This window comes from Armigeres subalbatus, chromosome 2, assembly GCF_024139115.2.
Source record: "Armigeres subalbatus isolate Guangzhou_Male chromosome 2, GZ_Asu_2, whole genome shotgun sequence".
Classification (NCBI taxonomy): Eukaryota; Metazoa; Arthropoda; class Insecta; order Diptera; family Culicidae; genus Armigeres; species Armigeres subalbatus.
The window spans coordinates 224,135,425-224,161,768 of NC_085140.1; the positions used below are offsets into that span (position 1 = coordinate 224,135,425).

The following is a 26,344-nucleotide window of genomic DNA, read 5'->3' on the forward strand; positions in this document are numbered from 1 at the left end:
GCGTAGTTTGATCTAAAAGTATAATGCTAATTTAATTTCACAACTCAAAACTAATAGCCATTTCAGATTACGAGCTTCACCACCTGATAAATAGAATCTTTATATGAAACGTCATATACATTATACGTAGTATACATCGTAGTCTGAATAGGCTCGGAATTTGTGTCTGCGGTGGCGAAAGACAGGTATACTTAAATTTTTTGAATAAAAAGGTTCACTTTTAAGAAAACCCGCTTTAGATGTATTTCGCCATAGCTGTATTGAACTACTGACTGGCCTTACCTTCGCCGTTCCGTTCTATTGCGTTCAAAACTTTGAGTCGATACATATACTGGAATGATGTACACCCAGTTCTTTTTTTACACGGATGGGTTTTAGTCGATTAAAAGACCTTTAGCCTAAATGAAACTATGAGTTAACTCCACGAAAAAAATCATCGAAGTTCATATCGGGTGTATTGTAGATCTCGTGGATGCCGAAGTGAGCTCTTGTGACAGTCGGTTTTCTGTTGTCGCAATTACAGCGTAGTGCGTGCCCATTCACAAATTACATGGGTGGGGGTTGAAATTGTTCAATTTTTACGTTATGTAATTTGTGAATGATCCCCATAGCAGTGCGTCATCTTGCGTACTATTCGTGATTCAGTTTGGCTACTGGGAATGCAGCGCATACATGCATTATGTGGTATATAGTCGCACCGCCACCAAACCGGACCGCGCGATTGAGCACTCGCGATGCGACGTGAGTCGCGACAATTCGAATTATGTCATTAGTAGTGCGCATCATGCACGCATGGATGTACTATCTTGCGCACTAATCTAAATAAGTTGCGACGTCTTAAAACTGCAGATATTTTAATTTAATTGAAAACGAATTTCCGATTTGCTATCATACACGGAATACTATATCTTATGTGCAGTACCAAAAGACATTTTAGTTACTAGATACCCGAGCAGGAGCGACGACCTGGATAACAGAAATTGGTATGATTTAGCCCTGCATAAGAGGTAAAATACCAAAAAATAATACCAAAAACTTATATGCAGAATACTTGAAGCATACCATGCTTAGGTATTTCAATACCAAAACGAATAATAATTGGTTATGCATTTGGTATTGAAATTCAATTTAATAACTGAGTTTGTTATGGCTTAAGTATTGTGCATATTAGTTTTTGGTATTATTCCTTTGGTATTTTACCTCTTATGCAGGGCTAGTTCATAACAGAGTATGGTATCAATAACAGAATTAGGTATTATTGAGCCAATCTCTCCTGCTCGGGTAAAGATTGTCGCTGTCGTCGCTGTCCGGAACATCTTTTGCTGGCGAGGATAGGGGAGCTAAATGTCAAAGAAGGAAAATCTATACGATTTGACAGGTATGTACCACACATGTTTCGGACAGCAGAACAAAGGGAACCGAAGCGACAATCTTTATCTAGTAACTAAAATATCTTTTGCAGTACCAGGTCGTTGCAGATTAATAGATTTGGTCTATTCATAAATCTTTGGTCTACTGTCAAAATTTGGAATGGACCGCAACCAATGGAAACGTAGATTACGAGATTTATTACGTGAAGGAAAATTGAATGTATGAGCATTGGCATAAAGTTACTCTTTTTCATATAATCAATAGCGTAATCTGAATAGACTTTTAAAGGCCAATATACAATGGAGAGTGCAGCGGTGCGTTTTAACGTAGCGTTTTTTGAAGCTGCGTGCACGCCGCGTCCACGCAAGGTACCCAGCATCAAATGTAGTCGTGCACACGTTTACGTGTGCATTGCTCCATTTGATGCTGGGTACCTTGCGTGAACGCGGCGTGCACGCAGCGTAAAAAACCGCTACGTGGACATCGGCCCTTAAACGCCGCATGCACGTAACGTTAAAAAGACGCCTTTTCAGATGCACAGCTGCGTCTGCGGTGGAAGCCAAGCTTTAAGGTTCCCCCAAACACACGCGATGCGACAGTCGCGACGCGATTCTAGCGCTTGGCGACTGCGATTCTGTCGCCGTTGGTATGGAAGTGTAAATAGAACATTGTCTGCAGCGACCCAACGATAAAATCGCGGCGACTAGTTGTCGCTGTCGCGGCGATAAAATCACTTAGGTCTCGGGGAGCCTTTACAACGAGCTGTTTTTTCTTTCGTCTTGGATATGCCGGAGCGCAGCTCATCGATACATAAAGAGTCCAGTTTCAAGCTTGCAGTTTGTTCTATGATGTTTATCTGTTTTGCGGTTACTCTCTGGAATTGATATTGTCGGGCCGCCACCAAAGCAGACCGCACAATTGAGCACTCGCGATGTGATGCGAGTCGCCACAATTCTAATTATGTCATTAATAGTGCGCATCATGCACGCATGGATGCACTACCGTGCGTACTTATTTAAATGAGTTGCGACTACTCATATACTTCTCATAACTGCTGATATTGCAAATTTATTGAAAACGTATTTTCCGATTTTTACCGTGTTGGCAATGCTAGCAACCCTACCCAGTTGCCGTTTTTTGACACTTGGGTGCCTAGAAAAGTGTCAAAAAACGCCAGCCATTACCGCGCGCAAAATACTGGATAACCAGAGACCGGCGTAGTGAAAAGCTGTCGAAATTCAACGTTATAATTCCTAAGAATAATACTGGCATCACTAGAACTTTTAGTTTGCTTCTTATGCATACAAAATGTAAAAAATGTCGAAATAATGGTCAATAAGACATTGGGCAAAAGCTATTCGATGTCAACTGTCATTTTTAAGTTCAATTTAGGCTTTGATCCGATTCGAGAATAAAAATCAAATTAAACTTAAAAATGATAGTTCAGCCATTCTTATGAGCGGGGGATTTCATAATTTCCGAACTGTCACTTTTAAGTTTAATTTGATTTTAATTCGCGAATCGGACCAAACCTTAATTTTTATTCGAGAAGGAAATAATAGTCGGAAAAGAAAATATGCCTTCAGCACTTGTTTATTTTTAAATTGAATTTTATATACTTAAAATATGGCTACAGCAGAAATATCAAAATGGTTCAGAATCATTTTAAGGCTTTGGTCCGATTCGTGAATTAAAATCAAATTAAACTTAAAAATGACAGTTCAAAATTTTTCAAATAATCCTGCTCGCAGAGCAAGATTGCTTTTGACAGATATTGAATCATTTTTGATAGATGTTTTGTTGGTCTTGCTGGGTAGCACCAGCCATTCTTATGACCGGGGAATTTCATAATTTCCGTACTGTCACTTTTAAGTTTAATTTGATTTTTTATCGCGAATCGGACAAAGCCTAAATGTTTTTTCATGCGCATATTTGGAGCATGCAAATAAACGCAATATTCAATCGTACTTACTGTTTGTCTAAATCGAAATAAATTGATTAAATCTTCTTCTTCATTGGCATTACATCCCCCACTGGGACATTGCCGCCTCGCAGTTTAGTGTTCAATTAGCACTTCCACAGTTATTAACTGCGAGGTTTCTAAGCCAAGTTACCATTTCTGCATTCGTATATCATGAGGCTAACACGATGATACTTTTATGCCCAAGGAAGTCGAGACAATTTCCAATCCGAAAATTGTCTAGACCGGCACCGGGAATCGAACCCAGCCACCCTCAGCATGGTCTTGCTTTGTAGCCGCGCGTCTTACCGCACGGCTAAGGAGGGCCCCTAAATTGATTAAATATCGAATGTTAATTCGTTTGTTAGGGGTAAACTGAAATTTTACACGTCGTTATATTTTCAAAACTATAAAACCAAACTAAAAAAAATGTAATTTGTAGGACGTAATCATATATACCCCTTCCGAACAATGCACGTAACAGTAGACAAAATAACTTTCTTGAAATAAGTTTCTCGATTATTCTAATCGTAAATAAAGTCTATCTCAAAAGTGACAGTACGGAAATTATGAAATCCCCCGGTCATAAGAATGACTGGTGCTACCCAGCAAGACCAACAAAACATCTATCAAAAATGATTCAATATCTGTCAAAAGTAATCTTGCTCTGCGAGCAGGATTATTTGAAAATTTTTGAACTGTCATTTTTAAGTTTAATTTGATTTTAATTCGCGAATCAGACCAAAGCCTAACACGGAGGAAAAAATACGGTAGAATTAGCCGGATTCAGCTTTAAATCAACAATATTTTTGCATTGATTTATGAATAACAATATTTATTGTTGATGCAATCACAAATAGGATTGTATCAACCATACGCGATAGTTGATTCAACTCTCGAATATATTTGTTTCAACTATGCTTTCCAGCTGTCTCTGTCAAATAATACATCAGAAAAGAACAATATTTATAGTTGTTTTTACATTCGAAAATGCTGTGAAACTTCTTTATCGACAATATAATGACAACAACAAAAGAGGAAAAAGTGACAGAAGCAGAATCGAACTAGTTGCATGGGGAGTGATAGTCATCCCCTTTACCTCTGCACCGTGCTTACTTCTTGTAGACGGGATGATATATGTTGATTAGTATATACCTGGTATATACAGTTTTTACAAATCATGAAATGGTTGTCAAAAGATCGATATTATTATTGTTTCAATCATGCGATGCATGACCAACAAGGTTCAATTGAATAAAGCATGTGAAAATGCTGAAACAATAACATTGAAGATTGAAACAACAATATCCGCGTTGTTTGATGCAACAATCGGAATAGTTATTTCAATCTTGCAAGATTCTTCTGCGTGAAGTGAAGAAATCCACACTGCTGCAGTAAGCATTTTCTGACTTTCAATCAAGCCTATAATATTTATCGAGATATCTGGTTGATTGAGGTTTCTATAAAATATCATTTCCCATGTAACCATTAGCACTATATTTTTTTCGGCTGGGCTTTTATAGACCGGAATAAAGCTTATTACCTCTGTGATAGCTTTATAGCCGCACTTACGGCATATTGAAATGCTTACAGTAACCTTGGTAGCATGTCAACAATTTTACATTAATGACAAGGTAAGATGAATACTAAAGATGGTCGATTGCCTTCCTGGAATTTCAATGGTATATCCCGGTTGAAGCGTTTGGTGCAAAGAACTGCGAACATTATTGGGAAGCATTTACAGCGCAGAACATATAACGGATACGGTAAAGGCAAGGTTTTGTTCACAACCTTCAACCTTCATCCAAATCTGGGTGTTGCGGAAAGAGACGCTTTTTTGTTGTTGAGCGAGTAGAGCGATATTTTGAAATCAATCCCATAAGCAAAATTGGTCTACATGACTTTACTATGGTTTGCTTGCATTCCCGCTTCAACCAGATGTTGGATTTTGTACATTTTCGTAACAAGTGCTTTTTAATTGTTTCCCTTCAAATTCGCCGCTCGAAATATAATGGGAAATAGCTGTTACAAAGCATACAAAACCTAAACATAATTCATTTTTATTTTATTTCCAAATAACAACAATACTTCTCAATATAAGATTTGAAACAAACATAACCACAATCTTCAATGTTTGGTTCCAGCACAAAAGGCAGTTTTGGCTTCAGTTTGACCTAGTTTGGCAAGCGAATCGATTCTATCCGCACCACCCAGATCCAAATGTTTGAGTTCTGAAAAATTTGCGCTTCAATATCAGTTATAGCCTGTTCAGACTACAAGCTTTATCACTTAATAACACTTAATGTCAAGGTTTACTCATTTCATTTTCAATTAATATGATATTGATTGTAAAGTTCGTAATCTCTACAGGTTATTAGATTTTCAAACGTTCGAAATTTTTGTTCGACAGAGGCGTCCTTGAAACATTTAAATAAGTCCAGTAAAACGATTATGTTGCATTTTTCGTTATCCCATCTTCTTTATGTTTGGTAGTGGGATCTTAACAAAAGCGTATCATTATTTTTGTATACATCATTTTTGAACTTAAAAGTAGACATAGCAAAAGCATAGTATCATTTACTACACAAGACAGTTACCTATGAAAAGTTACCACACTAGTTATAGCCATCGTTGCATAGAATCCTGTATAAGTTGCCATTTTTTTGGGAAAATAACGTTGTAACGCAACGATAAAAGAAATAAAAGTGTATGTCTCACTAACCATTACGACATTTAAGAAATAGTTCTATGAAAACTAATCATTGTTCATTAATCATTCGATTGAGAACATTCGCTCGTAATATACGTGAAATCGAAATCAATTATCGAACATCAAGTGGAAATAGAGATACGATAAAAGCAGATTTATTTTATAGAGTGTAAAAATAAATTTGTGATAGTGCAAACAAACGAAGGTGTTTTCATTTCAAGAGAAATTTGTAGCTTTTCTTCTATTTCATAATTTAAGTCGTTTATGCTTAGTAATATGAAACCATATCTTACATATGTCGCACCATTCATACTGACATTACTTTTCGTTTGTTTCAGTTGTAAATGATAATACGGGTGAATCTCCAACCGTTGGAGACACATTGATGACAGCGTTACACAATGTGCATAGCCGAGATGATACATCAATTTCTCTTGTGATTGGACCACCGGATGCTACTGGCTTTTATCACTGTCCAAATGGAGTCTGTGATCGAAGGTGAGTTTCGGAGAACGTCTTAGGGAACAATTTGCATGAGATGTCACATGTGCATGAGTGCAAATGGGAAAAAGGAATTCGATCAATGGGTACTACATCATCCAAATGGAACGTTACTATCTATTTGTTTTGTCGCCAGCGGCCACAGTTCACTCACTTTAATTGTTATCAATATCATCTTGTAACAACTTGACAGGAATACGTAGAGATAAGGAGTTTATGTAAAAGTATAAGATAGCTAATGTCGCTTCATTTTGCGTGGCCAACATCACCATTCCGTGAGATAGCATCTAGATTTTTTCTTCAAACGCAAACAAAATCCGATGGTAGTGCCACCCGTGCTCGATCGACCACCTAAAAATTGAATCCACTATTTAAAAGATGGACGATACACGCTTAAAATCAATAACACAGAAATGTGTTTGCTTCACACAAAACGTTTATGTGTTTTGTGTGAAGCAAACATATCTCTGTGTTATTGATTTTAAGCGTGTAGAACATGTGTTGAGCGCGAGATTTATCTCTCCGTGTGGGAACTTTCAGTAGATTACTGGCAAAAGATATTTTAGTTACCAGATAAAGATTGTCGCTTCGGTTCCCTTTGTTCTGCTGTCCGAAACATGTGTGGTACCTAACTGTCAAATCGTATGTATTTTTCCTTCATTGACATTTATATCCCCTATCCTCGCCAGCAAAAGATGTTCCGGACAGCGACAATCTTTACCTAGTAACTAAAATATCTTTTTTACTGGCTGGTCAGTAGAAGTCCACGGGAGTCCAACAGGAGAAGTTTTGAGTCAAACAGTCAGGAGCCGGTCACCATAGGATGCTGTATGAACGACGGATTGAGGGCCATGCGTATGAGCATCGCACTCTGGCGGGCACCTTAGGGCCGATGTTTAAAGCTGAGTGCACGCCACATCCCCGCAAGGTACCCAGCATCAAATGAAGTAATGCACACATCAAATGCTGGGTACCTTGAGTGGACGCGACGTGCACACAGATAAAAAAAAACGCTACGTGGGCTTTGGCCCTTAGTCGATTTTTCTCATATTATCTATTGCGAGAAAAGAGAAAAATTCTAATTTTGCGGAGCAAAGAAGAAGAAGCAGACTGAGTGTCGGAAACTTCAAAATGGCATGCACTGTACGAAAAGTGTTGATATTTCTTGATATCAAGAATATTCGAGAAATCTAAAATGTTTCTAAATAACATAAATATATGACAAAATGCCTTCAAAGTATCATAAAACTTGTTTCAAAAATATAGCGGCATGTAACACTCGTTTAAAGTTGCATATTCCCGTTGATTTTAATAATCAACATTCACACCGAAAAAATAAACCAAAAATTTTTACCGTGCAACAAGTGATTTGACGTTTGCGAAACAGCTTTCCGACAGTCGACCGTCGGACTCCGGTTCGAATTTTTCAATCTTTTCGCAATCCAGTTTTCCGCGAGCGGTAATGGCCGCCAGCTTACCTGCGGGTTAGTCTCTGATTTGACGATTCTGGAGGTCAACTGCACCCACAATTCGAGCATTTTGATCAATGTGGTATATAAGAAAGCTTGAATTCACTGAATCAGCACCTTCTTATATGCCACATTGGTCAGAACGCTCGGAGCGGTGGGTGCAGTTGACCTCCATAAACGTCAAATAAGAGACTGACCCGCAGGCAAGCTGACGGCCATTACCGCTCGCGGAAAACTGGATAGTTTGTCTCTGATTTACTTTACGGGTTGTCTCTGATTTACTTTACGATGTTCTGAAAACTCATATGTGAACATGTACATTATGTGGAAGACATTGATTTGAAAAATTTATTGGAGGTAACAAGGTAACCACTTTCCCTTCGATGGGACTCGAATCCACGACCCTCAGTACGCTAAACTGGTGCTTTAACCAACTAAGCTACGAAGGACACGCATACGTGTGCACGACTGTATTAACCGTTAACCGGGGCAATTATGCGTCCACCGGCAGTACATTAACCCTTTCCCGCCCACGACTTTTTAAAAGAATTTCAAAAGGAAACAATCATCTTTGAGAAAATGCTAGAACACAAGTTATGTGGCATAGCTTAAATTTGTGGAAAACGAAAAAAAGTGTTTGATTGTAAATCAATTTTTAATTGATTGTTTTCAATTGTTTAATTATTCCTTCTCAAAATAGATTATATTTGTACTGTAATGGAATCATAAAGATGTGCTAAATATTACTTTTTGTTGTTGAAACAATTCGGTGAAGGTTAGAAGGTGCAAAATTTGATGGTGCTCTACAAACACCATGGGCGGAAGAGGGTTAAGGTGGAGCACACTTATATATAAAAAAAATCATAATTATTTTTTCGAAACGGATATCCCCTGAAAGTAAAGTTTTTTTTTCTCCCAGACGCTACTGTCAACATACCAGGCAGGTCCGTCCAGTCAAAGTGGGTGCTCAACAAGCACAAAATTTATCCAGTTTTCCGCGAGCGGTAATGGCCGCCAGCTTGCCAGCGGATTAGTCTCTGATTTGACGTTTGTGGAGGTCAACTGCACCCACCGTTCGAGCATTTTGATCAATGTTGTAAATAACAAGAACTTAATCAACACCTTCTTATATGCCACATTGGTCAGAATGCTCGGAGCTGGATACTGGATAGTTTTCCGCGAGCGGTAATGGCCGCAAGCTTGCCTGCGGGTTAGTCTCTGATTTGACGTTTTCTTCAAACTTGAGATAACCGCAGAAAATCGCTTTTCGAATAAAGTCGTTTTTTAAGCGGATTTTTGTACGCAGTACGTATCCCCCGTGTTAAAACCGATATTGCGCATGAGGGAGAAAATATTGGTTTGGTTACTTATGATGACCAATGGACTTAAATTTCAGCATTGTACGACAACTAATTTGGGCTTTTGTAGAAAACCATATGATGAATTTGAAATTCACCACGGGCCTGATTGTATAATCACCAAGGGCTACGTACGCCTGTCACTGGCGAACAAAGCTGCACTCTGCATCGAAGCTTAGAACCGGTATTAGGGCGAAATCGTATCATATTTATATTCGGTTAGTTACTGCCAATAAATTCTTTTTTGAGGCCCTATAATCAAGCAGGTTAACGTTAACCGATTTGGCTGAAAATTGGTTCAAAGCATCAGGGCATCAAATAGTGCGAAATATACGGGCAGACCATCAAGAACAATTGAAAATTACTTTTAAGCCACCTTAATATATATCATTATCTGGGTATAAGACGACATTACTAGATCAGTTGTGTAAATATCATGAAAAGTGAAAAATGTGTGATTCTATAGCATGTTCAGATTAATTTAATTGATTTAGTTTACATCTAAGCCACAATACACGGTTCGAGGCCACATCTCTCCATCCTCGATTGCGCCCCACGCTCGCCAAGTCGTTCTGTACCTAGCCAGCCAACCTCGCTCGCTGCGCTCCACGCTTTCTTTTACCTACCGGATTAGAAGCGAACACCATCTTTGCAGGGCATTCTTGCAACTTGCCCTGCCCATCGTACCTTTCAGGCTTTACCGTAGTAGCACAATTCAGATCGACTTTGTTGCAGCAACTCCAATGTGGACTTGGTTGCAGCCACATTTACTCACGCAGAAAAATGTATTGTAGAATCAACAATATGTTGGTTTGAATACAACAATAAATATTGTTAGCTCAGGGCTAATAATATTTTCATTTTGAACCAAACCATAATATTGTTGTTTCTACAATCATAGTTTGACCTGCACGATTGTTGTTTTAACAATATTATTGTTGGAACAATCATCAATATGTTTTTGATTCTATAACACGAACATGATTAATTTTACAATAATTATTGTTGAAATAATAACTTGTTGTACCAAAACGACCTTTTTACAATCAAAAGAAATAAACAATAATATGACCATTCAGTATACAGCAATTTATTTCATTCTATGTACCTTGAAAATAATTTTACAAAATATGAACACCGCGCTTATATAAATACATTGTTTTGTCTATCCGGAATGAATTTATACCGCTTTCTATACCGAAGTTGGATTTTTCTCCAGATACAGGCAACTTTCCCAACTTCGGAAGTAGTGCGCTGGATTCGCCTACAGATGCGCTAAACAACGCATCAATTAGTTTGACAAATAAAACTTCGGAAGAAAGTTCGGTTCGGAAGTCCCGACTTCCGAATTCTAACTTGGTGCTACGCCGACAATAACATTCCGAGCAGGAGCGACGACCTCGAAAACAGAAATTGGTATGATTTAGTCTTGCATAAGAGGTAAAATACCAAAAAATAATACCAAAAACTTATATGCAGAATACTTGAGGCATAATATGCTTAAGTATTTCAATACAAAACAAATAATACTTGGTAATGCATTTGGTATCGAAATTCAATTTAATAACTGAGTTTGTTATGGTTTAAGTATTGTGCATATTAGTTTTTGGTATTATTCCTTTGGTATTTTACCTCTTATGCAGGGCTAGTTCATAACTGAGTTGAGTATGGTATCAATAACAGAATTAAGTATTATTGAGCCAATTTTTCCTGCTCGGGATGGTTCCGTCCTAAAAGACACGTCCTCCATGATTATCGGTGTCGATCTTTGCTGCCTGCCATCGTTATACTGGTAAATCTTCTGTTAGCAATGGAAGAAGAATTGATAATTAAGGAGAACTTAGAAAATAAATTAGATATTTCACCTGTTGTCCATTGGAAAACCCTTGGTGAAACAAATCTGTCGTTCTTCAAATGTTAAAAGAACGTTTTATTTTTGCCAATATGGATCGGTCAACGAAAGTACACTTAAACAAATAAACGCTGATAGGAATTCATGCATGTTGAGTTTAAAAAGAAATATTGTTGAAATTACAATTATTTTGTTGATTCAAACAGAGAATATTGTAGTTTTAACAACACGTTTTGGTTAATCCAACAATAGGCCGATTATTACTTCAACAATAATTTTGATTAGTTGAATCATACAAAATTTCGCTGCATGCTGGTATATGATAAGTAAGTGTGTTACTCGGGTAGCTACCTTCTATCGGCTTTAGCTACCTTCGCCGCCACACACCTTCTTGCATACCGCCAAAGCTGGTCCTAAGCACTCGTCTTTCAAATACTCCGAGTGCTTGAAAGTCTGCCTTGAGCATGGTCCAAGTTTCATGTCCGTAGAGGTGTACCGGTGTTATAAGCGTTTTGTACATGACAAATTTGGTGCGGGTTTTTTAAAATCTTTTTTGACCGCAGTTTCTTCTGCTGCCCGTAGTAGGCCCGACTTCCACAGATGATGCGCCTTCGTATTTCACGGCTAACCACCTCGAAAGTATCCTCGTCTATCGTAACACTATAGGGCCCGCCCTTGTTGCGCACTGTTCCGCCCACCAGCCTGTACTTTGTCCTCGATGCATTCACCACCAGTCCAACTTTTGTTATTTCACGTTTCAGGCGGGTGTACAGCTTTGCAAATGTTCGACCAACAATTTCCATGTCATCCGCGAAACAAATAAACTGACTGGATCTGTTGAAAATCGTATCTGGCTGTCACACCCGGCTCTCCGCATGACATCTTCTAATGTAACGTTGAACAACAGGCACAAAAGTCTATCACCTTGTCTTAGTTCCCGACACGATTCGAACGAACTGGAGTGTTCGTCCGAAATCTTTATGTTCAAATTACCATCATCCAGTCATTGATGAGAAAGACAGCCACGTGCTCGTACCACCCCCCAGTAATAAAACCACCCACCGAGGAGAAACAGTAATCTCCAGCTGGAGAAAGGAAGTATTTTTGTTTCAAAACTACATCATCCAATAGCGAAGACATAACTATATCCGGTGGATGCTTCATTTGGTTGCTTTCGCTTTAGTTTTCAAAAAAACTGCATTTTGCAACATTTTTTCCCAAGAGGGGAAATCGACGATTTACTCTCACGCTCTCTTAAATATAAAAGAGCGTGACATACAAAACATACAAAACCAGTCTATCTTTTAGCGAAAGAGAGCGTGAACAAAGAGAGCCTCTCTTTTGCACATACGACATATTCTTAATGCACTCTAGGGGCCCATTCACAAATTACATAACGCTTTAGGGGGTGAGAGGGTACCTGTCTAACGCTCTGACATACATACAAATTTCAGAACCATTACATACAAAATAACGTCACATGGCGGTGGGTGGGTGCTGAAAATGGTCATTTTTTGCGTTATGTAATTTGTGAATAGACCCTAAATTGTGTGTAACATATGTTTTAGGGGGACTGAAGATATCGATTCACGTTAGATAACATTTTTATAACATATATTCATATACATAGTAACAAAAATTATTTTTATTTCAGGTATAAAATTAAGTACTCTTTGATTCGACACTTGCGTAATGAATGTATCGATAATCGGCGTTTTCAGTGTCTGTTTTGCAATAAAAAATTTTCCTACTCTTTTATATTGAACAGACACATGCAAAAGGTGCATAAAAAATTATTAAGTTGAACCTAAGGTATTTGACGAACAACCATGCATTCCAAATTGTAATCAAATACAATAGATCATTATGAAAATAAAAAAAAATCGGTTACAATAAATTTTCAAGCAATATATCACAGTGTTTTATTTTATGGTGGAGGTGATTCTGTAAAATTATTAGGTAGCGTTTAGTGAGTAGCGTAAAAATGTTTTATTTCTTGCTTTAACCCTCTAATGCCCAAGCCCACATTAGAATGATACACTCTAAAATGTTTCACTAACTTGTTACACGGAAAAAAAAATCTCAAAACCTTAAACATTTCAACATTGAATGGGAATTTCCAATCTTTTATTTGGCGAAAATTATTACTTAACATATGAAATTATTCCGATGGATGGAGATCAAACAATATTCATGAAATTCAAAATGTAAAACTGACAAAATTGCAAATTAACAGTTTTACGTGCTCTTATCGATTTTAGAAATCAAAATAATGGTTATGAGTGAGAACAAAAAAAGGTTTTAGAGGGTTAATTGATATAAACGTTATTCTTTGATTATTATGTATTATGTTAGATCTTAATGCTATTGTTGAATTGTATAAGAAATCTATCCTCCTGTTTTATACTTCTTATTCTTATTTGGAAGGTGTTCTTACAGATAGTATTAATAGGTGCGTATTTAGTATTTTTCTTCTATTCATTTTTTTTCTTATATGCAAGAACACGCCTTAGACATAAATAATTATTCCATATAAATTTAATTGATTCCATGTATGTTTGCCATATTTCTAGATTATATCGAAATTATGGAACCCAAGTTGGTAGTAATGGATGACGGATTAACTCGATACGTATGCCCACAGTGCGGAGTCAAGTATAAAAAACTAAGCGCACTCCGAGGGCATATGAAAGAATGTGGAAAAGGTGCTCAATGCCCACTATGCCCGAAAATTGTAACGCAACGTAGAAATCTACCTAAACATATGGAACGGCACCGACGGGATGGATTGATGGAGTTTCATAATTTTATCGACACACTTCCAGCTCTTAATTTAATGAATTCAACATTGTAGGAAATGTTAAATTTTATTTTTAACCGTAATTACCTTTGTATTCGCCTGTGCGTGGAGGCTTCATGAAATCTGAGTGAAAAATATGTAGTAATTGAAATGCATTTTAACAAAAAGTATTAGTCAAAGTGATAAACAAATAAATATGCATAATGCGAATCTTTTATTAAAAATGCGGACCACCTTTATAACATTTTCATCAAGGCTCACATGACCGGTGCTGGTATTCTACTAAACCGAGTCAAGGGTCAATAGAAAATGACCATTTTCACGGAAGTTTAGATGTAGCAGTTTCAATTGAACGCAGTTTAAAAGTAGGGTTACTGCTCCTGGCATTCATCTTACAGCTTCTATGTTCATCCCATAAAAATCAAAGCAATGAAAAAAAAAAGATTTGTTTCTTATTTTTGTGATTTTTTTCAGCAATGCGCACGCATGTTAACAAAAAGAAGCGACGAGATAGGTGCTGTATTTCTTTATTTCGCGATGAAATGAATATATTTACAGTGAAATGGAAATGAGAACAATACCCCCACTTGAATTCTGTAATCGATGACAATTGGGCTTATTCTACACAGAAAAAAAGTATCTAAAAACAAGTTTAAAGTACTCAACAATAATTACAAATTCAATTTTTTAACTCATTAGTAGGTAGTTTTCTCACTATCTCTCATGAATGATATTGGAAATCAACAGATCAGCATCTACCCAACGTGTGATGTTTCGTAAAAGAAGCTAAATTTGAGTTTTCCACTATAGTTCCAGTAGAGTGAACATGACTAGTGGTGAGCTAAAATGGAACGAAGTGAAGGCAAAGTTCCTTTTTTTACATTTTATTTACTGTTGGCTACTTCCACGCGGATTTGAATGAAAGGAACCCAAAAGTGAGTTTATTGGCGGTTCCGTGTATGAGTAGAGTAACGTGATCTATTCTCACGTGAGTCGGCAATGTTATTCATATGGGAGCGTAGTAGTCATATACTCTCACTTCATTCAAGCAATATCACGTTACTCTACTTGCGGAATAAGTCCAATTTATACTAAATACAAGCAAATATAAATTAGACCTATTGAAATTTTACCGACGGCGGCGTGATATATCATTTTAAGCCAGCGACGGAGGCGTAGCGGCGTCACGCAGTTCCTCCGGAAGTTCCTCCAGGAATTCCTTTGGAAGTTTCTCCAGATATTCCTCTGGAAGTTCCTCCTAGAATACCTCTGGCAGTTCCTCCTGGAATTCCTCCGGAAGTTCCTCCTGGAATTCCTCCGGAAGTTCCTCCTGGAATTTCTCCGAAAGTTCCTCTGGAAATTTCTCCAGGAATACTTCCGGAAGTTTCTCCAAGAATTTCTCCGGAAGTTCCTGCAAGAATTCCTCCGGAATTTCCTACAGAAATTTCTCCACCGTTTCCTCTAGAAGTTGCTCCAGGATTTCTGTCGAAAGTTCTTCCGGATTTTTTTTCCCGAAGGCTCCACCAGAAGTAAGTTGGGTGTTCCTCCAGGGATTCTGGTAGAACAGACTTGATTTATTGGCACAATTGAAAACAATAATGCTACGTTTTGACAGGGCAAGTGAATTGAACAACTCAGTTGAATTCAATTGACTTGCCAAAAGTTGAACATGTTCAACTTTCTTTTCGTTCAAGTGAATTGAATTAAGGTGTTTACACGTTCAGTTCGCGTTCGATTCAAGCGACTTGCTCAATCCACTTGCCTTGTCTAAACGTAGCTTAACTTAAGTAGTAACTGCTCATTCTTGACAGTAAAAAAATATGATGGATATACACTTGTTTATTTTATTATGTCAATGTTTATTTTATTATGTGAATCCTATAAAAAGCTTGTAGGTTATATTTGTAAGCAGTTTACGTTTTGAGTAAAAACATTTAGTGATGTGGCGTCTACCCCTTACAATCGGTAATACTAATGACACACTGGTGGTACAAGTACCATGGTACAAGAATCTTGAAATGAATACCATACCAATTATTGTCTTTATTAAAGATACTCTTGGAATAATTTTCTTGTTCTCTTGTACAATGGTACAAGTACCACAGGTGTGTCCTTAGTATAAAGACGCCGCAAAGAAATCAGGGTGATATGACGCACCCAAAGTTTCTGATTATAAAGTTTCGCAAAGAGGATCTTCTTACACTGATTCTGAAATGATCCTTCGTTTTAGATTGTTATTAATATGGTAGGGGAAGGTGGTGCGTTATCGGCACCTTTTTGTTTTTGGTCCATTACTTTCGTCCAATGGCTAATAACTGGTGGAGAGATTTGTTTTATTTCATCTATTGGAGAATTTTTATTAATAATTTTGTTAGGCGTTGATTTTATGTCATTTCGAAAAAGGTGGTCGGTTGTCGGCACCCTAAAAAGCGTTATGGCTGGAAAGATCAAGGTTTATTGTGTCAATAGTAATGAAATTTGTTACATTCAAGTACATTATTCATATTTCATCAATATTTTAAAAATTGTTAGTTTTGCTAACAACTTGGCTTATAACCTGGAATTAGGCAATAAACTGATGATCTCCCTTGATAATCACCGGGGTGCCGACAACCGAAATAAGTTACCCTTTTGAAAAATGAAATTGTAGCGGTCACAATTTGGCATTCAATATTGAATCACAAAATAGACTTGTCATAAGACGAGTTTGTACAATCCCATTGAATTCCACCACTTAATTGTATCTTGACAGATACGTATTTCGACCTCAACAGTAAGGCCGTCTTCAGTGTCAAGTACGAGACACTGAAGACGGCCTGTTGAGATCGAAATACGTATCTGTCAAGATACAATTAAGTGGTGGAAATCAATGGGATTGTACAAACTCGTCTTATGACAAGTGAAGACATTCCACTGAAAAGCTCAAAATATTTTTTTTTCACAAAATAGAGTAAATTTGCTTTGCAAATACGTAATGCGCTCACCATTTCGATCGTTTTAGTACGGTTAATAACACTAAGCAAATGACCAAAAAAACTTTAGAGTGGGTTTTCACTTGACAAAAAAGTATTTTCTCTGTAAAACGAAACAAACCAGACCAGACCACATATCGTGCAGAATGACCACATATGTTTTCTGTCAAAAGTTACGACGGGGTGCCGACAACCGACCAGTGCCGGCTACCGACCACTTCCTCCTACATGTTATTCTAATAAAAGAGCAGATACCCTACGAAAGAAAACCAGGAATGAAAAAAACATTGCTTCGAAGAATATAAGGTCTTTTTAGAATGTTAGACAAGTTGAAAAAAAATCGTTGATTTAAAGAAAGGTAATATGTGCAATTTTTTAAGATTTGTTTATAATTGATTGGTGGAAAACCAATAAAATAAAAGCCTATTAATGACTAATATCCTTGACTGTGTATTGTTACACAGTAGCAATAAGAAATTGTTCACGCGATGAATTTGTTTAATATTTGTGTTGAAATACAAATATAAATGATTGTTTTTTTTGGAAAATATCTTCATCGAAAAAAAACATTTATAATCTCATTTCTTTAACATTTCCCACGTGCGGCACTCAACCGGATTTTACTTTTTTTGTAATGTAAATAGTACAGTTTGATTTTTTATCCGTTTTGCTAACAACCTCATCACTATGTTGTTAGATCCTTGAACTATCAAAAACATTAATTAGAGTTTCAATTTAACGGATTGTTTCGAAGAAATATCGATTTTTTAAAAGGTGTGGCACCTCACCCGGATTCACCCTACTGCTCTAATTTCTTAAGCAAGGATTATTTTTTTTATTGGTAAGGAGCGCGCCCGGGCGTGTAGTCTGGTTTGTCGTTTTCTTGATCAACCTACGTCGAGTGGAGTATCCTTCGCCACTGGACTCGATCCTGGGCCAATCGCTTTTAGTCGCCCCGAATATTAAGCGTCCTCAGGTCCTCTTCAACTGCAAAAAGCCATCGTGTATGCGGCCTTCCACGAAGCCTGTGTATTCTTCCGGGTTCTCTACTGAATATTATCTTCGCTTGATGTTCTTCCGGCATACCAATAAGGTTTCCAGTCCACCATAGTCTGCCGTGTTGTATAAGCTTAACAATATCCAACCCTTTATATACCTGGTATAACTCGTGATTTATGCGACGCCGCCAGATGCCGTTCTCCTGTTTACCGCCGAGTACTGTCCGCAGCACCCTACGCTACGGAAAAATCTCTCCGATCAGCCTCTCTAACGTCCATGTTTTATGACCGTCCCTAGGAGCACAAGTCAGACAAAAATGGTTGCAGCCGCTTGATTGTGACTAAATATGGTCACAAACGAGTTGCAGTAACCTATGTGAAACATGTGGGCTGCCAGGAGAAAGCCACCGGAAGAATCATAGTAGTATACAGCGCGGATTTTGTCTTCGTTTGCAGATTACAGGACGAAGTCCGTAATAAGCTCTATTCGCAGCTGCAATACGCCTTTTCACCTCGCGGTTTCCGGCGATCATATACACCCAGGTTTTTTTTACACGTTTGGAATTCATTAATTACTCAGTTAACCTGAACTTTTACAGCTTTTCAAATACCGCCTGATTTTTCTTTGATCTCTTGTGAATTTTTTCGTGGGGTTAACTCATTGCTTTATTGACGCTGACGGTCTTAAACAGCCAAAACCAAACCGTGTAAAAAAAACCTGGGTGTACTTCGTTTTGTTGGTATTGATCGTGAGTTCAATCCTCGCTGTCTCCCTCTTAAAAGACACAAAAGCTTCTTACGCGGCACGGCAATCAATCCCGCTTCTTTGCACTCCAGCTCTCCTAATCGCTCCCTCAAGCGCTATATTGAACAGTAGATTCGAGAGTGCATCGCCCTGCTTTAATCTATATAAGTTAACAAATGATGTCAATATTTCATCCGCAACCCTTGCACTTGATTGGGGTTTCAATTAATTGGTCTAGCGAAGCGAAATATTTAGGACTTCTGCTAGATCAAAAATTAACTTTTCTTTTGAAAATCACATTGAAGGCATTCAAGCCATATGTAACAAATATATTAAGTATCTATATAAACTTATTAACAGAAAACCAAAACTTTGTCTTAAGAACAAATTTTTGATTTACTAACAAATTTTTAGACCAGCCATGTTGTATGCTGTGTCAAAATGGACTAGTTGCTGCATTATCAGAAAGAAGGCACTTCAGAGGATTCAAAATAAATTTTTTAGAATGATTCTGAAGTTGCCTCCGTGGTATAGTATCAATGAACTTCATATAATTTCTAATATTGAGACATTGCAATAAGACAACCAATTGATGTTGTTGGTTTGCGTGGGAGTGCTATCAGATTCGTTATATCGACGTTTGAATCTTTGTTTACAAAAGCAGATAAGTCGTTTTGAAAATTTGGTATTGAATTCATTTCGTTTCACTGAATCGTATGCTGCCTTGAAATCAATAAACAAATGATGTGTCTGCTAGTTGTACTCCCGGAATTTATCAAGGATTTGTCCCAGGATAAACATTTGATTTGATCTGTCGTTGATCGGCTCTCACGAAAATCTGCCTGGTATTCGCCGAAGAAAGAACTCCTCAAGCGGTCTCAATCTGTTGAATCTGTTCTGCGGGGTATAATTATGTATTGCGAATTAAGAAGGGTTATTCCTCGGTAATTGGCGCACTCCGGTCTGTGTCCTTTCTTAAAGAGAAAATTCTACAATAAGACAAATTGGCTCGATTTTTTTCGCTAAGTTGTCGAACAAACTAGATGTATTTATTTTACCACACTAAAATGTACCTTAATTTTGAATGCTTGGTGCATAAAACGAAAATGATAAAAAAAAAACCACTTGGGACAGATATGGTTGGGACGGCATTATGGGTGTCTATCAATCGAGATCGATGAATATAATTCGATAATCGGCATTCGACGACATTTTGGAATCCAAGATGACTGGCCAATATTGAAAATAATGTCTATTTCGTAAGGATCTCAGCAATAAAACCACGTAGTATGGGTGTCTATTAGACTGGCCCAGGAAACAAAAAGTTGTCTAATTCCACGGGGCACCCCCCAGGATTGTGTCTTTGGGTGAGAAAATCAATCTCTGAAAATTTCAGCTCAATCGCTTGTTGCATAAGCTGGCGCATTTGATTTGAAGTTTGTATGGGGATTTCAGCCAAAATGTATAGGAAAATACACCTCCGTCACTCATTCGATCTGGAAATTGGTTATGATTGCTCGATTGACCTCAGAATTGCAAAAACGGCAGTTAGTATGCTACAGAACAATTTCACAGAACATTGTATGATGATTAAATAAACTTTTATATGGGTTTCAGCTGATGCGATTCGATCAAAAAACCCAAAAATACACAAATCAGCTCCTAATAATTCAGCCGAAAATTATATAAAAGTTCATTTAATCATCATGCAATGTTCTGTGAAATAGTTCTGTAGCATACCAACTGCCGTTTTTGCAATTCTGAGGTCAATCGAGCAATCAGAACCAATTTCCAGATCGAATGAGTGACGGAGATGTATTTTCCTATACATTTTGGCTGAAATCCCCATACAAACTTCAAATCAAATGCGCTAGCTTATGCAACAAGCGATTGAGCTGAATCTTTCAGAGATTGATTTTCTCACCCAAAGACACAATTCTGGGGGGTGCCCCGTGGAATTCGACAAATTTTTTTTCTCCCCATAGTAATCTGGGCCAGTCTAGTGTCTATCAATCTAGAACGATGCTCGACGCCATTCCGAAGCAGAACAAAGTAACTAGGTTCTTGCCATTTGCCAATGTTTCGCATCATACACAAAACACGTTCAATCGCACACTTATTCACCGAACGTTTAAATGAGAACCACAAACTCGGATTTCTCGAATGTTCTGCGTCCTACCCTATATCTGCTAACTGAGGAGAAACACGACAAAACAGGCATTGATTGGTTTTCATTTCGACCGCACAGAACAACAAAATCGGCCCGCGCGAATTATCTGCATACTGAGCAGAAACACGACAAAACAAGCACTCTGGATGTTGGATGTAATTTGCACTACATAAAGTAGACCGTCTGGGGAGTCCCGTAGGCTACTCGTTCGCCGTACAGGCGACGACTGTCCAACGCTAGATCATCAACCAGTAGCTGCGACATATAACTCTCCTCATTGAGGAGTCCTCAGATGTATATTCATCTACAGATCCGAACAACGAATATAGGTAATAAACTATAGAAGACGATTGTCGCTGCGGTTCCCTTTGTTCAAACATGTTGAGTTTCTGTCAAAACGTACTTATTTTTCTTTCATTGACATTTAGTGCCTTATCCTCGCCAGCAAAAGATGTTAGCGACAATCTTCCTCTATAGTTTATTACCTCTATTGATCAACAACAACCGAACTGGCATTACACAATGGACTACTATTGATAGACAACCGAATTGGGACAGCGTAATAAGTATATGTACAAATAAGCATGAATGGAAATGGAAATAAAGACGCTGTAGAGCACAGATGTCAGCTTGGCATCACTGGGCGAATGAGATTAAAAATCAATGGAAATTTAAAAAAGCAGTCTGTCTGTTGAATTAACAAATTTATTTATATTTTGCTTTGGATTGCTGGAACGCCGAATTATGTTTAGAACTTAGTATTTGTTCTATGACAAAGTGAACCCCGTTAATATGAATGAGGTAATCAGTACAATGAACAATTTAATTTCCCCATACTAATTTCCATGCAAACATAAAACAGAATCAGATAAGCGGTGTGGAGCAAAATCGATTTTTTGAACCACCCTAGTGTACACGTTCTATTCTATGTTCCACAAGGAGCATGCACTACATTTGAAGTAGATCAACAGTTTCGTGTGAAAATCGAGAAAATAAACGATTTTCGATTAAGATGTGTTTTAGGCGGTTTTCGAGATTTATTTGTTTTTAAGCGGATTTTTCCAAAAGTTTTTTTTAAAACGGTTTAAAAAAAAAGTCGGAAACACGCAAAAAAAAAAAAAAGGTTTTCGATGAAGTCGTTTTTTACGCGGTTGATTTACGCGGAACGTATCCCCCGCGTAAAAGCCGACTCCAGTGTATTCATTTTAGGCGACTTCCACATTAATTCTGAACCTTTGAAGATTTGGTATTAAAATTTTGTAAGACTATAAACGTCTTGAAATTGTTTAGTTAATTATATAAAAACCTCTAAGAAGTCTTCGAAATGTCTCTCCAGAAACGTCTTCGTATATTCTCGGGAATTTCATGAAATCCTTGGAGATTTGCTTTTGAAAGTTCTTCCATAAATTTCTTGGAAAAACTATGAAAATCTTCCAGACATTTGTTTTTCAAAACAATACCTTAAGGGACTCCTTCGAAAATACCTACATGAATTCCCTCGAAGAATTGTTAAGACATTCCTTCAAGCATTCTTTCAAAAATTCAAAAAAAGTTTGGCACACTTTCAATGCACATACCCACAACCGAATTACTCGTAACAATCGCAACAAATTGGCCAGATCGGACCATAAGTTCCGAAACTATGACCTAAATACTTATTTTTGTATAAAAAGCGCGTGAAAAGTCTAGCTCGCTTTTAACGCACTAACCCTCCATCGATTTACGCGCAATAAGTTGCATTCGACGCGGAACCCTGCCCCATTCCTATTGAAAATTTGTCAGATCGGATTATGAGCTCAAAAATTATGGTCAAATTGCTTTATGTTATAAAAAAGCGCGTAAAAAAGTCTAGCTCACTTTTAATGCACTTGCCCTCAATCAATTTACTCACAACACCACATTGGACTATCACCTTAGAAATTATGGCAAAAATTCTTTTTTTGCCTTTCTTGTGCAAATAAATGTCTCTCCGAAAACGAACAATCGGATGCTTCCACACTGATACACTTCCCTCCCTTTCCATACGGGAGTTTGGCAGATGGAAGGTCGTGAGATTTATATCATCATAAATATTGCCCTCCGCTCGCTTCCAAATTCACTTCTACAGTGAACTCTCCCTTACTCGATATTGAAGGGACCATCGAGTTAGGGAGGTATCGAGATACATAATATATTTATATTTGGCGGAAGGCCATTTAGCCGAATAGTTTAAATTTGTTTCCTTATAAAGTGAATTGAGAAGTGAGATGTTCAGAGTGAATAGTGAACAGCGAGAACTGGGAAGTGAGAAATGAGCTGTGAGAAGTGAGTACTGAGAAGCGGAAGTGAGTATTAAGTAGTGTGATCTGTGCAGTAACATGTGAGTAGTGGGAAGTGAGATATGAGAAGTGAGGAGTGAGAAGTGAGAAGTGATAGTTGCAAAGTGAGGATAGTGTGGTATGAGTAGTTAGATAAACAGAAGCAAGGGGTGAGCAATGAGAGATGATAATTGGGTAGTGAGAAATGAGATCTTGAGTTGTGAGAAGTGAGTGGAGGGACATTAGACATAAAGAAGAAGGAAGACACAATAAGGAAGATGATGAAAAAGAAGGAAACAGAAAAAAAATCGTTTCTCATTTCTCGTTCCTACACGCAAAAAAATCTTGCGGTCGAAACTACCATTCCGAGGGTTATTTCAAGAATATGCACCGACAACTTTCAGCAGATAACCTGTTTGATTTTACCACGTGCACAGTAAAAATAAACTGTGGCCCTTGCGGAATGTTGTCACATGAACTGAAACAGTCGAGCCGGTGACAAGCGCGGTGTCATCATCATCAATAGACATAGTCCGCTGTCATCATTGAAACGCAGTATGAAAAAAAATTATAGCCCGGGACATCCTGGCTACGATTTGGCGATGGGCTAAACAATAGGATGTCAATAGGCTGGAAACAGTGATGAATTTCTCTGAAACCATGGTTGATTGTACTGAAATTTCATGGTTGTTTTAAAAACAAAGCGTAGTCTACAAAATAGTAATTTTTACCACGGATTTTTTTTCTGTGTAGGCTCTCAGTTTTCACTTATTACTGCTCCCTTCTCACACCTCATTTCCCATTACTTACTTCTTACTTCTCTCTTCTCATTTCCCTCTCCCCACTATTCATTCACTACGCATTTCTCACTTCGTTTCAGTATTACTTTTTACTACAAATGTTGCACTTCATACTTCTCACTTCTCACTTCCACTATTTATTTACCACTACTCACTTCTTATCTCGAATTTCTCACTGCTCACTGTTAACTTCTCACTTCTCACTATCCATTTATCACTTCTCACTTCACACATCTCACTTCTCACTCCATACTTCTCAATTTTCATTTTTTTTCACTTCTCATTTCTACCTTCTTATATCTCACTTCTGACTTCTCATTTCTCACTTATTACTTCTACTTCAAACATAAAATTTTCACTTCTCACTCCTCATTTCTCACTTCCCATTTTTCACTTCTTCTAATTACTTCAACTATCTCACTATAAACTTTTCACTTCTCACTATTCATTTCTCACTTCACACATCCAACTTCTCGCTTCGTACTTCTCATTTTTCCCTTTTCACTTCTCACTTCTAACTTATACATTTTTATATCTCACTTCTGACTTCTCATTTCTCACTTACCACTTTTCACTTCTAACTTCTAACTTTTTCCTTACTACTTTTCACTTCTCACTTTTCTCTCCTCACTTCGAGTTTCTCACTTCTAACTTCTCACTTTTCATTTTTCAATCGTCACTAATCACTTCTTACTTCGCACTTCTCACTCCTCATTTCTCACTTTTCACATCTCACTTCTCATTTCTCACTTATAACTTCTTATTTCTCACTTCCCACTTCTCATTCTCACTTTTTCGCTTATCACTTTCACTTATCACTTTTCACTTCTAACTTCTTATATTATATCGTACATGTAACTCTTTCAGACAACATCGAGTTCGCGAAGTAAAAATGCATTGGAAAATTACTTCGACTTAGAGAATATCGAGCAAGGGAGATATCGACTTATGGAGGGAACGCAGTATGCTTGAATCAAGGGACTTTGAATTTCATCGAGTAAGGGAAAATATCGAGTTACGAGTTAGGGAGAGTTCACTGTATATAACATTCTTCTTGCTTGCCGTATCCTAAGGGAGCGTCCACAAAATACGTAACGCTTGGAGGGGGAGGGGGTTGAGCGAAGTGTGACGGTCCATACAAAATTTTCAGATGTTTCATACACTAAGTGACATAGGGGGGGGTGGGGGTTGAAAATGCCCAATTTTTGCGTTACGTAATTAATGGATCTTTCCTAACGGAACTATCTGATCTAGACATTCGCCTCTAATTATTATATAATGATCATGTACGTCTAAGTTTGGAAGATAATATTAGCTTATCCATAATATTGTATAGTTTTAGGATTTTTTCAAAGACCCAAATTTGAGCTCAACCTCTTAAACCTAAAGTTGGCTTCCTCCGCATTGAACTGCTATCGTTATGTAGTTTTCTTTCTCCGAGTTTGATATCAACGGCTGGAATGAAAGATATGACAGATCAAAACTAAATCAATTTTTTTTATTGTTTGATCCAACCGTGATCCAAAGAAAGGGGCGAGATTCGGGAAGTATATACTGCAATTTCCAGGTTGCGATATTCGAACGATGTGAATGACATTTTCTTTTTCTTTTTGCGTAGTTGAAATTCCAGTTAAACAAACATCATTTAACATATCCTTAACATAGGGGAACTGTTCCGTTTTCCATCTCACTGCACATATATCATCTCATCGCGAAACAAAGAAATACGGCACCAATTTCGGCGCTCCTTCTTGTTAACATGTGAGCACGCATGTGCTTACTGCTGAAAAAAAATCACAAACATAAGAAACATATCAAAATCCTTTTCGTTGCTTTGTTTCTCGTGGGATGAATATTGGAGCCACACATTTTACGAAGGTCGAGAAAGGCACTATCACCGCTAGGTGGAATAATCTGTTTTTTCTTAGAAAGAATCTTAAGAAATTCTTTTGGAAGTTCCTTCACGAATTCTTGCAGGAATTCCAGCGAAAATTCATCCAGAAGTACCTTCATAAATTTCTCCATGTCTTCTTCCGAAAATATTTCTAGTAATCCATTCGAAAATTCCATTCTTTGAAACTTTCTTTGTGAAAATCCAACTCGAAAATTTCTTCAAGGATTGCTTCTAAAGTTATTTCAGGAATTCCATTGGAAATTTCATCAAACATTGCTTCAAGAGATCAATAACTCTTTAGGAAATGCCTCTAGAAATTCTGAAGGACTTCCAAATCGAATGTCCGAATGAATTTCTAATGAAATTTGCAGCGGAATTCCTGGAAGAATTGTATAAATAATTCATGGAGGATTTGTGAAGGAAAATCTGGGTAAATATTTGAGAAAT

At 37.5% G+C, this 26,344-nt stretch overlaps 1 protein-coding gene across 5 annotated transcripts in view; it reads left to right on the plus strand.

The window, feature by feature from the left end:
• LOC134211757 (longitudinals lacking protein, isoforms A/B/D/L) overlaps positions 1 to 26,344 on the plus strand; it is a 217,595-nt gene that overhangs the window by 145,494 nt on the left and 45,757 nt on the right. The window contains exons 7-8 of one of the 5 annotated variants that reach the window (XM_062688964.1): positions 6,380 to 6,539; positions 12,876 to 13,131. The exons of 2 other annotated variants lie outside the window; for them this stretch is intronic. In XM_062688964.1, coding sequence (XP_062544948.1) covers positions 6,380 to 6,539; positions 12,876 to 13,026 — 311 coding nt within the window. In that variant the 3' untranslated portion in view covers positions 13,027 to 13,131. Of the gene's footprint in view, positions 1 to 6,379; positions 6,540 to 12,875; positions 13,132 to 13,794; positions 14,246 to 26,344 lie in introns of those variants that run through there. 2 more of the 5 variants (XM_062688967.1, XM_062688966.1) reach the window with 2 other exon arrangements.